Genomic DNA, 14470 nt, shown 5'->3' on the forward strand with positions numbered 1-14470 from the left:
ACTACATATATTATTAATAGGTTTTATTGTTTGTATAGCACCAATAGTGTTCTAAGCTTGAGGCTTATAGTGTTGGACTACACAAATATGCTATTTATCTTTATTTGTATCTCCTGAAAAGATCAGCTCCATGACAACAGAAGATAAACAAAGGAAAGCAGAGACTCCTACAATTCTCTAACATTTTTTTAAAATTTGAATTTTATATATTTTTTTCAAGAGATAGCACAGGTGATAGGGAGACAAAAAACAAACAGCATCGACCCATGTCATTCTGAGAACTGAATCTAAACTTCAGCTTATCAGTTCCGAATTCTCTAATGCCCAATGCGGTGTTCTCTATATCTATCTAGAGTCATAGGCTCCAGTCCTGCATGGGCTATGGCTACACTAGAGAGCTCACAGGTCAATGCTGTCTCCTGCCACATCTTTGAAGCAATATGGCTCTTCACTACCCCTAACCCTGGGCTGAAAGCTAAACGAGGACTTTTTTTTTCCACCACCCTAGCCTGAGGAATTTAAACGGCTTTCTTCAGCGTTGTTTCCCCATCACAGATGTGAAATATGAAAATACTGCATTGGTATCATGATAAAGGCAAATCTGTGTCTTTGTACTACTTTATACTACTTCATCCATATGCCATTAGAATGGCCTAATTTCATTGAGATGACATTCTTTTTAATTGAAAAATGCTTTTCCAGTCCTGCATGGGCTATGGCTACACTAGAGAGCTCACAGGTCAATGCTGTCTCCTGCCACATCTTTGAAGCAATATGGCTCTGCACTGCCCCGAACCCTGGGCTATTGCCAAAAGCTAAATGAGGACTTTTTTTTCCACCACCCTAGCCTAAGGAATTTAAACTGCTTTCTTCAGAATTGTTTCCCCATCACAGATGTGAAATATGAAAATACTGCCATGGGTATCATGACAAAGGCAAATCTGTGTCTTTGTACTACTTTGTACTACTTCCTCCATACGCCATTAGAATGGCCTAATGTCATAGAGATGACATTTTTTTTAATTGAAAAATGCTTTTCAAGGTGCACTGGCAACAATTTTTAGAAGCAATATCACCAAAGGTATCTGGAAATATTCCAGATTAACTTACTGAAAAATGTCAGGGGGATTTCTTGGAAGCGGCTGCCATGAACAAACTATAAATAAAAAACAAATCCAGAAAACATATAAGGACTTTTACAATAAAAACTCACTTTTTAATGCATTAAATATTATATGAACCAGATCCAAAGCCAACTGACATCATGGGCAAAAGCCACATTGAATTTCCTTAGGCATTGGATTAGATCCTATGCCACAGTAGTATTGGAGACATGAGGGTGTGCAAGGCTCTAGCCCCTGGCTATACAGACCATGAGGGATGTTGGCAGAGGACACACAAGAGTGACAATTGCTACACCCTCTAAAAATTCTATAGCTTCGGGCACCATAATGGTCTGCCCATTTCTGCCCGCCTTTGCAGAAGGCCAAACCTCTGAGCTCCCTTCTAGTGGTGCCTCGACTGTGCCTCCTTTTGCCCCCTGATTCATGCTGGGGGCTGGTATGTGTGGTGACATAGGCGACAGCAGTTCCTTTGCCACTCAAGGTTTCTCCCAGCGAGGCAGAGGCAGATAAGGTTTATTGGGGCCCTGAGCACAAAGAACATCTGGGCCCCCCACATCCTGGGGGCCCCGGGGTGCCAGAACCGGGCAGGCCAGGTGGGCCATGGCCCCTCCACAGTTTTGAAAATGGGAGGGGCATGCCTGCCCACTTTTTAAAATGGGCATAGTGGCCTTGGGCAGACACAAGGTGGCGGTAGTTTTGAAGGGTGGCAGGGGAGCGTTGCCCCTCCCCAAACAGCAAGTCTCGAGCCTGAGGTGACAGGAGGAGCATTGCCGCACGTGAGTGCTGCCTTGGGCACAAAGCCCAGGCAGCAGAGAGGGCAGTCTATCACCGGGGGCAGGAGGGACCTGGCAGGGGCAGCCTGGCAGCAGGAACTGGGCTCAGGCACCGAGAGAGCCTAGGCAGAGTGTGGCGGCTGCTTAGCCAGGCCAGTAGCAACGGAGCTGTGCCAGAGGAGCCCTCCCTGCGTGGCTCCTCACTGCCTGTGACCTTCCCGGGGCTCCCTGCAGTGCCTCTCAGTCAGGGCAGGGCCTATTCTCCCTGCAGAGTGTGTCTGCAGGTCCCAGGGAGAGGGCAGGAGGCCCAACCAGAGCCCCCGCCCCTCGGTCCCACCCGCAGTGGGGTGCCTGGGGGGTGGGAACACAGGTTGGGGCTGCTCTTGGACACCCTGGCCCCTGCCTAGGGCAGGCGGAGGGTCCAGGGCTCCCCACGGCGGCCCTAGCTCCCTGGGAGGCTCTTACCATGGCCCAGCTTCGGCTTCTGTCGTGGCCAGGTGGTGGGGTTCTGGGGGGAAGAAGAGGAGCGGGGGCGGGGCCACAGTTCCAGCCTTCTACCCAGGTCCCCCCACTTCTACCCAGGTTCTGGAGCTCCTGAGGAGGCCCCCATCTTTGCCGGGGCCCTGGGCATGAGCCCCATGGGCCCAGACATTAATCCACTATTGCAGAGAAGGGAATCCTCAAGGGTTAGAGCCATCTGACTTTAGAACTGGTTTATGCTGCTGGAGGGGTGGAATATAACCACAGCAGGAATCTGAATCTGGTCCAGAATGTGTCAGAGACTTCAGTGTGTTCAAATGTACTGTAACCAAAGATCCTTGGCAGGATATTTGTTTAATCTGATATTTACGAGTTTCATTTGACAGTGAATGTAATGTCTTCTGTGATGACTCTATGGAAAGTGGATCCTTGTTCTAGGACAAACAGGACTCTATCAATCAGATTAAAGTGTTGTTCATTGAAGAAATACTGGTGGAGGGAACCCTTCTGTTTGCATATATATGGCTAAAAGCATAAACAATCAAACCTTTATTTAAAAAATTACCTTAATCTGAATGTATTTAATCATTTTATTAAGGATGGTGAGCAACTGATCATTTCCAACAGGCACATCTGCAAAAAAAGAATGCAAATATTTTGGGAAAAGGAAACAGTTGTAAAGATCTTCCGTTGATCAGCTGTCAAGGACTGCACTGTTCTGAACTGAAGGCATTTCTTGAGGTTCAGAATAAGCATTCAGATTTGAATTCATAATTAAATGACACAATCTGAAGTCCAGTAATGAATAAAAATATGTCAATTTAAATATGTCAATTTAAATAATGGTAAAGGCAGCTTGCCATTAGTAAGACTAGAAACCCTGTGAAGAAACAGTAGTCATGTACATCTGACATCTGTAACTGTAACTATTTCCTTCTGTCATTGTTCTTAGCAATCAGAAGGGATTGTGATTACAACATGGACATGGAGTCCAAATCTCTCTTCTATTGTGTACACAGCCTGTATCATCTTGTATCCTACTATAAACCTGAGCAGTGTTTAATTTGTGCCAGGGCTTGCCAAAGCTGAGCCCCGGCACCTCTAGGCTTGGCAGTTCATAGCCCCCAGCACCTCTGGGCTTGCTGCATCAGTTATGAATGTAAAAAAACTTGCTTGAACCCCAGCATCTAATTGCTTGAACCCTGGCACTTCTTTCATTACAAATTAAGCACTGAGCCTGAGGTATTCTCACAATTAAGAAAATACCACAGCACCAGGTAAGGGTTGTCCAAGAACCGATTCTTATTTGCTTTTCTGCATTGTGTAATTATAAAAGTAGTGATTTTTTTAAAAAAACACAAAACATAGAGTACTGCTAACTCTTTGCATATGCTTAGGCATGTCTGAGAAGAGGCAGACAGAGGTTTTCTATATATTTATTCCCTGTAATAAGTCAATACTCACCTACTGGATACAAGAGTTTATCTATAACATGAATAACACCATTAGTTGTCATGAGATCAGATTCTTTTGATTTCAGTTCATTCACCAGAAGTGTGTCATTTACCTAACAAACAATGAGAAGAGAACTCAAGATACTGAACATGTATATTTCTAAAAAAGTTTAGTCTTACTTACGGCAGTTTATACTGTTCAAGTACACAACTTTCTGTAATATATATAATTTAATATATGGACCTGATATGCCAATCTCTATTAGAGGGAGTATCATAAGTTTTTTTAGTACTTACTGTCTTCAAGAACAGTTTGCTTCCTTGAATAGTTTTGAGAATGTTCGTTACTCCAGGTTCAAAACCGCTTCCAATGTAAATTCCTTTTGTTAGGTGATAAAGAAGAATGTTCCTGAGAGCGTTTTTGTCCCCTATAAAAATAGCCATTAAATAGTACTGCTTAGTTCATTTGTAAAGATACCAAGGACTCATGGAATGATGTTTGAATGAGATCACTGCTTAAACAGTCACACAGCATGGCATATTCAAAAGCACATATCATTCTTTCCTGAGGAAGAGGATGAGAGAGAGCACAAACCAGATGTGACCAAGTGTTAGTCACATTGCTTAATGAGAATGCACTAAGAAAATACAGTGATGAGGGTGGTATTAGAATCTATATAGAATAAACCAGAAAAGCATTCAGCATTTTGCTCCTATTCATTTACTTTGAAAAATCACAGCTATGAATTCTCCAGTCTTTAAATACTTGTCTGATCTCCTCTTACTTAAATCCCATAAATAAGCATCTACCAGACAACAGTGTAATGGTGTGCCAAGCCCGCTATGGATAGAATGAGATCATATTGAACAGTCTGCAATATATAAATTCAAAAAGCGAAGCCATTTAAAAAATCCAATGGGATCCAGGCTTTATATGAATTATCATAGTGAAAATAATGGCAGAAGATAGGAGAAGTAAATTCTGGGTGAAAAGTTAAGTAGTGAATTAAAGAGAGTGATAATGGACTGAGATTGTTATATGCAGTGTTGCTGTAGTTATGTTGATCCCAGCATATTAGAGAGACAAAGTAGCTGAGTTAATATATTTTATTGGACCAACTTCTGTTGGTGAGAGAGACAAGCTTTTGAGCTTACGCCTGGTCTACTGTAGGAAATTAGGTTGGTATAACTATATCACTCAGGAGTGTGAAAAACCTATACCCCTGAGCAGTTCAATTAAATCAACCTAAACCCTGGGAAAATGCTCCTTTCAACCTAGCTACTGCCTCTCGGGGAGGTGGATTAACAAAGATGACAGGAGAGCCGCTCCCATCAATAGGTAGCATCTTCACTGAAGTGCTCAAGTGGAGAAGCTGCACTGTTGCAGCATTTTAAATGTAGACAAGCCCTTACACAGAGCTCTTCTTCAGATCTGGGACATGTACTCAGAGTGTGACAGCTAAACACAAGGTGGAACAGATTGTTTAGCATAAGTAGTTAACAGAGAAAAATGATAAAAGACAAAAACAGCATCTCACCTTTGGGAATAGGTGATGCGTAGGAGCGGTATGTGGGGTCAAGTGGCCCCCCCAGATTTCTGTTTGACCTGTGGGGAGCTGAAGGGCTGGGACCAGCTGCTTCTCACGCTGGCTGCTTTGGGTTGCTGCTCTGGCAGTGTGGCGGATGCCTGAGAGACAGTCTTGATGGGGTAGTGGCCCACCCCACCCCCTCTACTCCCTGCCCATGCCAAGCTGCTCGCTCTGCTGCTGTCCCCGGCAGCCAGGCTGGGGCAGAGAGCGGAGAGGGCAGAGCAGGGCAAGCCACCACCCCAGCCAGGCGCTCTCTCAGGCAGCTGCTGCGCTGCACAGAGTCAGCAACCCAGAGAGGCCAATTTCAGCCAGCGTGAGAAGCGGCTCCCTCCTGCTCCCCACCTGGACCCAGCTGCCAGCAGGGAGAAGGGCCGAATGTACGGGGAGGGGAGGCACAGCGGGAGAAGGACAGCGCTCCCTCCCTCCTTGCAGGTAAGTCTGGTGGGGCAGAGAGAGCGCAGCAGCCTCACAGGACAGGGAGGTCACTGGGCAGAGGAGACATGTGGGGTGGTCATGTGTCCTCCCCTTTAGATTGTGCCCCCACCCCCAGTATCAGGAGGCATACGCACCGACTCCATGGGTGCTTCGGGGCTGAAGCACCCACGGGGACAAATTGGTGAGTGCTCTGCACCCACTGGCAGCCAGCTTCCCTCACCCTCCACCCCATCTCCTCCTCCATCACCTCCTCTTCCCCCTAAATGTGCCGCATCCCCGCTCCTCTGCCTACCTCCAAACAGCTGTTGGCAGCATTAGCATGCTCTGGGAGAGAGGGGGAGGAGCGGGAACATGGGTGCTCAGGGGAGGAGGTGGGGCCGGGGCGGGGATTTGGGGAAAGAGTTGGAATAGGGGCAGGGAGGGGGTGGAGTTGGGGTTGGGACTTTGGAGAAGGGGTTGGAATGGGGGCGGGGCAGGGGTGGGAAGAGGCAGGGCAGGGGCGGGGCCTTATTGACAGGGTGGAGTGGGGGCGGGGAGCATGGGGATCAAGCACCCATGGGAAAGCGGGGAAGTCAGCGCCTATGTCAGGAGGCATGAGTTGTCTATGCCTTGGATGATCACTTTTCACAAAGTGATCACTGTGTATCTGATATTTCAGTCCTCATCCTCAAATGAAACCTGCACAACACCTTCAAAAGACGAGCCCAGGAGTTTAAATTCATAATTTTGCTAAACTCTAATGGACTGAACTGAGACACTGGATTTAAGGCTTATTATAACAAGCTATAACCCACTTAACCTCCCTCCTACCCACCAGGTTTTTTTTTCCTTCCTCCCTATGACTAGGAGAGGTGTTAATGGGCCACTTAACCTTGAATGGTCCCTTGCAATATCTGTTAACTGCTTATGCTAAACAATCTGTGTAGCTAGAAAGCTCTCCTCTCACCAACAGAAGTTGATCCAATAAAAGATATTACCTCACCCACTTTATCTCTCTAATGAACTTAGAGGGCCATGACAAAGTGGATTTGTTCCTGTGGAATAGTTCAGCCTTTGAGGCAAATAATAATAAGTTATGGTGTAGCTCCTCACTGAAGCAATTGGATAAGTAAGTGACAGAATGATTGGAGATGTAGGATAGGGTGTAATTGATTGACACAGCTTTACACTATGGCTCTGATATTTACTCTTTTCACTCATTAAAGATCCTCTGGAACTTTCCACAGGATCTGAGGTATTAACCCTAGCATCATTGCTGAATTCCAGTATGTAAAGTGAGGAGACCGGAACTGTTTCTGGCCTTTGCCCAGGGAGGTACAAAGTGGTCAAAGCCTTTGTACCTTGCCACAACTCACCTGACTGCAGTAGTGTTTGAATTGAGCAGTGTATATCCCTTGCATATTTCAAAGGGAAGTGATAGGGTTAAAAAGCGACTGAGAGTGCTACAAGAGCCTTGTTTGAAAGTCGTTATATAAATGCAAAATATTGTGGTGTAAGTAGCAAAAGTAGCAAGGATCCAGTGAAGGTGAGCTTTTCTAATAGCAGGGTGAGGGCAGTGATGGCTGTGCTGGAGGAAGAGAAAGGAAAGAAAAGGAGGGATGCCAGCTTATAAACTCTGATCCCAATCCCTGGGGGTACCCAGAGTTCCTAGCAGGGATGGGGTGTTAAGTGGATCCTAGGCAGTGATGAGCTGCCAAAATCTTAACAACTGGTTCCCTCCTCACCACAGGAGGGGATCGCTGCCAACCCCCACCCCCCGGGACTCCTGCCCCATCCAACCCCCCACGTTCCTTGATACCCCCCCAACGGACCCCTGCCCCATCCACCGCCCTCCCCAGTTCCCTGACTGCCCCCAGAACCGGGCAGGAGGGTCTCGTGGGCCACCAGAGTGGGTGCCCACCATGCCCCTAAGAGCCAGAGGGACCTGCTGGGGGGCGAGGTAGGGAGTCCTGGCGGGGCTCACCTGGGGCGGCTCCCAGGAAGCATCCAGCAGGTCCCGCTGGCTCCTAGGGCAGGGGAACATGGCTGGGGGGTAGCAGGAGGAGCGACCACTCCCCCCCACTGATCACATCAAAAGTGGCACCTTAGGCACTCACTCCGTGGGTGCTCCGGGGCTGGAACACCCATGGGGAAAATTTGGTGGGTGCAGGGCACCCACTGGCAGCTCCCTGCCCCGTGCCTGGCCCCAACTCACCTCCGCTCCGCTTCCTCCTCTGCCCTGAACGCGCAGCCCCCTCTGCTTCTTCACACCCCCCGGCTTCCTGCAAATCAGCTGTTCGGCGGGAAGCCAGGGAGGGCTGAGAAGCAGGCGGTGACTTCCCGCTCAGGCCGAGGGTGGCGGAGGTGAGCTGGGGCGGGGATCAGTTCCCCTGTGCGCCCCCCCCCCAGGTTACTTGCTGCAGCGCGGGCAGCCCTTCCCACGTCCCCCTGCCCCAGCTCACGTCCGCTCTGCCTCCCTGGGCCTGAGTGCGAAGCCACTGCCTGCTTCTCAGCCCGCCCCGGCTTCCCACGTGAACAGCTGATTCGCGAGAAGCCTGGGTGGGGGGCAGAGAAGCAGAGTGGGGCGGAGTATTCAGGGGAGGAGGCGGAGGCAGAGTGGAGGTGAGCTGGGGCCAGGGGTGGGGCAGGGAGCTGCCAGTGGGTGCTCTGCAGCCACCAAATTTTCCCCTTCCCCAGCCCTGGAGCACCCATGGAGTTGGCACCTAAGGCGCCACTTTTGGCCGGTTAAATTTAGAAACCTCACGGAACAACCAGTTCTAAAAGGGCTTCTAAATTTAACAACCGGTTCGCGGACCGGCTCCAGCTCACCACTGATCCTAGGAGTATGAAGCACGCAGGTTTCAGGCACATTAAACATTTAGGGTGAAATCCTGCCCACTGAAGTCATTGGGATCTTTGCCATAGACTTCAGTGGGATTTCACCCCTAGTTAATTACATTTCTAATATTCTTGTGCTACTTACTTCTCAATATTTCCTTTTCTTCATCAGTCAAGCCTTTAAAGGCCTCATTGGTTGGGACAAACAAAGTCCATTCTCCAGGTTGTGATAGAATATCATCTAAATCGGCATCTTTCACCAAATTAAGGAATATGCTAATCAGAAATAAAAAAGCACACATTAAATTATGGTCCAGTTCCCAAAGATTTGTTTACACAAGGAATTTTGAAGGCAACATCAGCACACAAAAGTCTGCTTAATTAAGACAGTTCCTGTCACTCCTAAGCATCAATGCAGTATCTTACTCTGCAATTATTCCCAATGATTTCAAGGTTGAGGGAGAATGGAGGAGGTGGCAAGTCACTGAATGTGTCAAGAGTAATGGCTAGAATGAAGAGGAAGGGAGTAGAAGGAGAGGAGGATGTTGGTGACCTCGATACAAGCAATGTTCATAGAGTGGAGCAGTCAGAAATGAGATTGCACAGAATCCATTGGGGAAGTAGAGGAGAGGAAGGCAAGTCAAGACTGTATGCTCCCGGGGCAGGAGATAAAAGGGAAGAGGGAGATAATAGTAAGATGAGTGAGTTCAAGGGAGTAGTTCTTCATTAAATGGGATACTGAAGCATGTACTCAGGCTACCCTGTGTACAAACAAGTTGTGTACAGAGATTAGGGTTTGAGCAAAATTAAGGCCCCAGGCTGTAGCCACACTTACTCATTAGAAGTAGTCCTAGTGAAAACACTCTAGACCACAGGTTCTTAACCTGGGGTGCATGCACCCCAAGGGGGTACGAGATGCCCTTTCTGGTGGTGCGACACATGCCAGATTTTTTGATGGTAAATCATCGAAAACACAATTTAAGCAAAAAGAACAGGAGTACTTGTGGATACAGACTAACATGGCTGCTGCTCTGAAACAAATTAAGCACAGCCAAGTAAGTACAACTACTTTGTTTCATCAAATCTATGTATTTATTAACATTATACATTTTTTAACCATTACTGTAATATACAAACAAAAATATATCTAGGTTTAAAGAACTGACCTACTTCATTGATTTTGATAAGGGGTGCGAGAACATATTTTGAGAACCAAAGGGGTGCAGGCTGCAGTAAAGATTAAGAACCACTGCTCTAGACACATCCTCTCTGCTTCCCTACTGTCCCAGCCCTTCTGAACATCTTGCCAGTAGTTGAGCGGGTGTGGCCGTGTAATGCTATTACACCAGCCATACACTGCCCTTGTGCTGGGGGACTTACCAGCAAGGAAAGAGGTCTAGGTTCTGGACCTTATTGTCTCTGGAATGGCATGAAAGAGCTAGACTGCTGACCAGAATGGGAGCCTATAGCTTCACTGTGTCATTCTGGTATTATAAAATATACCTGCATGGAAAATGGGGAAAGAAATCCATTTCCCCCACCCCCTTCCATTTTTTGTCAAAATTAAAATTTTCAGAGTAGCTCTACTCTATATTGATCAAGGGCTGGTCTAGACTACAAAGTTAGGTCATTTTAACTACATTGCTCAGGGCAAAATGTCATGTGCTGAAAGATGTAATTAAGCTGACCTAAGCCCGGTCTAAAAACCACTAGGTCAATAGAAGAATTCTTTCATTGACCTAACTACCACCTCTCATAGAAGTGGATTGACTAGAGTGACCGAAGAACCCATCACTGTAATATGTGTAGTGCCGCTGTAGCATTTCTTGTGTAGACATACTCACAGTCTATAGAGAGATTTCTATGCTGTGAAAACCTTTCGCTTACCTAAAGCGCTTATCATTCTTCAACACTTCACGCAGTGACTTCTCAGCTGGTTTGATGATCTCTCTGAAAATGTGAATGACACCATTCCTTCCCTCTTTGCTTCCTCTTACCATGCATGAATTTTCAATACATACAGCCTGGTTGAAAAGAAAAAACAAGACAAACCACCTAAGATTATAGTCACCGCATCCATGCCACAGCCACAGCAACATTAGTGAAGCATATTTTTTGTAATCAGTCTGAAACATGAACTCCTTGGTAACCTCTATAATTTAAAAATGGAATTTCTCCAACTTCTCATTGGCAAGTTATTTGTTCCTCCTTTTTAAACTAAAATGTGCAAAAGAAAGCAAATGATATGGTAAATAAATACGTAATTAGATTGAAACTTGATTACTTGTGTCCCTTGAAAAAATTGTTAGCTGTTTTGAAACTAGAAATTTTTATTATTAATCTCAAGCCAAATCTTGAAGCTGTCTTCTAGTTTTCCACTCATTCATCTATTTCAGCCAAAGTTTAATTTAATTTAATTGCATTATACGTCAAAATCAAAGACCTCTCTCCTGTACAGTGGTGTGGTAAATGTTGATAATTTTGACTTTCAATGGTGAGCTCTTTTATGACACCAATAGTATTGTCTTCTTCAGTGAGCTCCATCCTTCCCTGGCTTCAGGTTTTGGATAGATTTTATTTGTCACTGCCCCAGGATTTGGAAATCTTCATTCACTTACTGTGCGGTATACAAAGACTCTGAGTTGTTTTCCTCCCAAGGTCTCCACGTTCTGTCCATTGTAGAGTTCATTGAGGCTAATTTTCACTTTCAAAATGTGGTTTTGCATGATCAGTTTAAGAAGGCGTTGGTCCATCCTCAAAGTGTCATCTACCAAATCATTTAGACAATAATGTATAAATGATTCCTTCATTCAGGTAAGGTTCACTGCACACACTATGTTTTAGAATCATGAAAATACTTGTTCTTTTTACATTGTTTACATTTTAGATCAATCATTTTAGACTTGATAAAACTGGGAAAACTATTCACAGAAATTAAATTTATTAGAGCATAAGCTTTCGTGAGCTACAGCTCACTTCATCGGATGCATACAGTGGAAAAAACTGTATGCATCCGATGAAGTGAGCTGTAGCTCACGAAAGCTTATGCTCTAATAAATTTGTTAGTCTCTAAGGTGCCACAAGTACTCCTTTTATTTTTGCAGATACTGACTAACACGGCTGCTACTCTGAAACCAGAAATTAAATTGATTAACTCATTTTTATTATTACAATTATCTGTAAACAGGCTTCTAATTCTTTAGTAGACATTTGTTAGATGATTTATGTATAGGCATGTTTTAACCTCTAGATTACTTATAAAATATTTCTTGTAACTATTGCTTTGAGTATTCACCATTTGAAATCCACTCTGTGTTGTGACATCTAGGTCACATGGAGATGCTTCTTATCTCTGATTGGATGACTACCAAATCCACAAAGAGCTTTCAGAAGAGCCATGTGGCCACTCCTAGTGCAAATACTAATTCAAATGTGTATTGGCACATACATATGTGACACTGTCTCTTTGCTCAATCATCCTGATAAATAAAAATGTGCTTGTGTGAAGGTACTTTGACAGTAAATAAAGAGGGTTCTGATGACAATTCAAGTGAATTTAAGGGAATTTATTGTAAATATATTATTGCATTATTCATCCAGCTCTTCTGCTAAGCATTAGGGTATATTTTGCATCTTATTTTAACTTTACTTTTCCCATCAAATAAAGAGGTTCTCAGTATGCTGAATAAAAAAAATTGTGTAGGCTTAAGTAAGACTCAAGTGGCATATAGGTCTTTTGCTGTCTCTCTGCACAGTGGTAAATTTTATCCACTATGCATACTGAAAAGGACAAAGCATATCTTACTCCTAGTTGCGCCAATTCTTTGCAGTCTCAGAACATAGACTGGGGAAAAAATTGCTTTTAGAAAACCATGATGGCAGAAAATGCTTTTGACACTACCTAAGAGATAGGGAATATTCCCCTCCAAGGCCACCTACCTGAGAAAGCACCATTCAGAGGAGCCAGCAGAGTGTATTGTCCCTCTGGCCTTAGAGAAGAAGCCAATCCCAGCTGTGCTAAAAGGTCTGTGAAGGTGGTCTGCTGGTCACCTGCAAGTTCAATAACTTGCTTGGCTGCAATTGATAAAGGAAAAGATAATTAATTGTAGCCTGTTAATTAGTTTTCTTGCTTCAGCCACTTCCCTCCCTACAACTTACAACTCAATAGAAGAGGGTTTAGAGGGTCTGAATAAGGACAAAGGAGGTGTGCACACAGATCCTCTCAATAAACAGACTTGTATAGATTTTGCAGGTGGAGAATGTCTTATAGTCAACATTCCTTATCTCTGTGATACATACATGAAACTATGCCAGTCACTCACCAGAGTTAGGAATCAGCACATGGTCAATGAGGTGGATAACACCATTGCTTGTCACAATGTCTTTGCGGTTTACCATCTTGACTCCATTTACTGTCAGACTTTCACCATCACAACCTACTTCAACTGTACTCCCTTCCAAGGTCTCATAGACTGCTCCACCCATGATGGCTTCAGAGCATTGAAGAGTATTTAAAATATGGAACTTCATGAGAGCTATGGAGAAAAGAAGAGACAGGTCCATGTATAGGTACTAGATTGTAACAGGACTGCTTAAGACAATTTAATGCATTGACTGAATTAGTGTTGTTACAAAATAATTTTGAATAACTATCTTTATTTACCATAATTTCTCATACCAAGTTTGAAAAATACAAAATATAATATTCTTTTAATGAATGTACACATAACTCTTTTTTCTGGTCACTGAAAATAGATTTATTTGTACAAGAACTCACAAGTGCAGACTGCTATAGCACATTATGTTTAAGAAATTTTTTAGTGATTCCCATGATATCATTAAATACATCCTAGTCTGTTAATTAGCTCTATGTAAGCCAGAGCATATAGTTTAATGGCCCTGGGTAATATTAGATTGCCGGTGGAACTCAACATACAACTTTCGGTATTGAGTGTTCAGAACCAAGCCTCAGCTTTTAATTATTATTGTTCATTATTTGTTTCTAGTAGCTCCCATAGGGTTTTTAAAAAAAATGGGGAAAAAGGCACCTCCAAGAAATATCCTCCTGCTAGTGATCTAGTGAGAGAATTTTCTAGCTAGTGGCCTTACCCCTTCAGATACACCAGTGTCATTAGTTGCCAGTCTCTAAACATCTGCAACTAGTCTGTGGAGAGGCTGGTAGTAGACACAAATGTTTGCTCTTCCCTGTAAAGTGAAGGGAGTGTGAAATGTGGTTACTTGCTGGCTGTGGGGAGCGTCTGTTAGACATGTGGTGCTGAGGACAACCTGGGTGGTCAGAACTTTGTGGAGGAATTTAAAGAAGGTGTTACAGGACTGTCTGCTGGTTTGAATTCTTTACTTTTTGCAGATACTGAAAACACTGTGGGCCATATTCTGTAACATGACACAGAGTATTCCCAACACAATTCCTTACCCCCAGCAGACAGCACACATTCTGTTGGGGTCATAACAAGAGTCAACTGGAGCTCTGCCAATTCGTAACTGGCATATGTTCCCTTAGGGACTATAGCTAGCTAGCACAAGATAGAGCAATCCTTAGGCTACTCTAAATTATGTGGGTTGAGGACAAGAACAAATCTGCCCTGATCCACTCAGTGTGCAGTGGCAGGCAAAAAAGTGAACAGAATGTTGGGAATCATTAAGAAAGGGATAGATACTAAGACAGAAAATATCATATTGTCTCTATAAAAATCCATGGTATGCCCACATCTTGAATACTGCATGCAGACATGGTTACCCCATCTCAAAAAAGAAATATTGGAATCGGAAAAGTTTCA

General features: G+C 44.5%; 1 protein-coding gene across 11 annotated transcripts in view; it reads right to left on the reverse strand.

Annotated features, from left to right (window-relative positions):
* POSTN (periostin) overlaps positions 1-14470 on the reverse strand; it is a 48588-nt gene that overhangs the window by 16926 nt on the left and 17192 nt on the right. For all 11 annotated transcript variants that reach the window (XM_038377442.2, XM_038377473.2, XM_038377432.2 and 8 more), the window contains exons 8-16: positions 12995-13207; positions 12612-12746; positions 11291-11439; positions 10560-10696; positions 8818-8948; positions 4129-4259; positions 3842-3944; positions 2943-3010; positions 1111-1156 (exon numbers count right to left, since the gene is read on the reverse strand). In XM_038377442.2, the coding sequence (XP_038233370.1) occupies positions 1111-1156; positions 2943-3010; positions 3842-3944; positions 4129-4259; positions 8818-8948; positions 10560-10696; positions 11291-11439; positions 12612-12746; positions 12995-13207 (1113 nt within the window). The remainder of the gene's footprint in view (positions 1-1110; positions 1157-2942; positions 3011-3841; positions 3945-4128; positions 4260-8817; positions 8949-10559; positions 10697-11290; positions 11440-12611; positions 12747-12994; positions 13208-14470) is intronic.

The sequence above is a fragment of the Dermochelys coriacea genome, chromosome 1 (assembly GCF_009764565.3).
Source record: "Dermochelys coriacea isolate rDerCor1 chromosome 1, rDerCor1.pri.v4, whole genome shotgun sequence".
Lineage (NCBI taxonomy): Eukaryota > Metazoa > Chordata > Testudines > Dermochelyidae > Dermochelys > Dermochelys coriacea.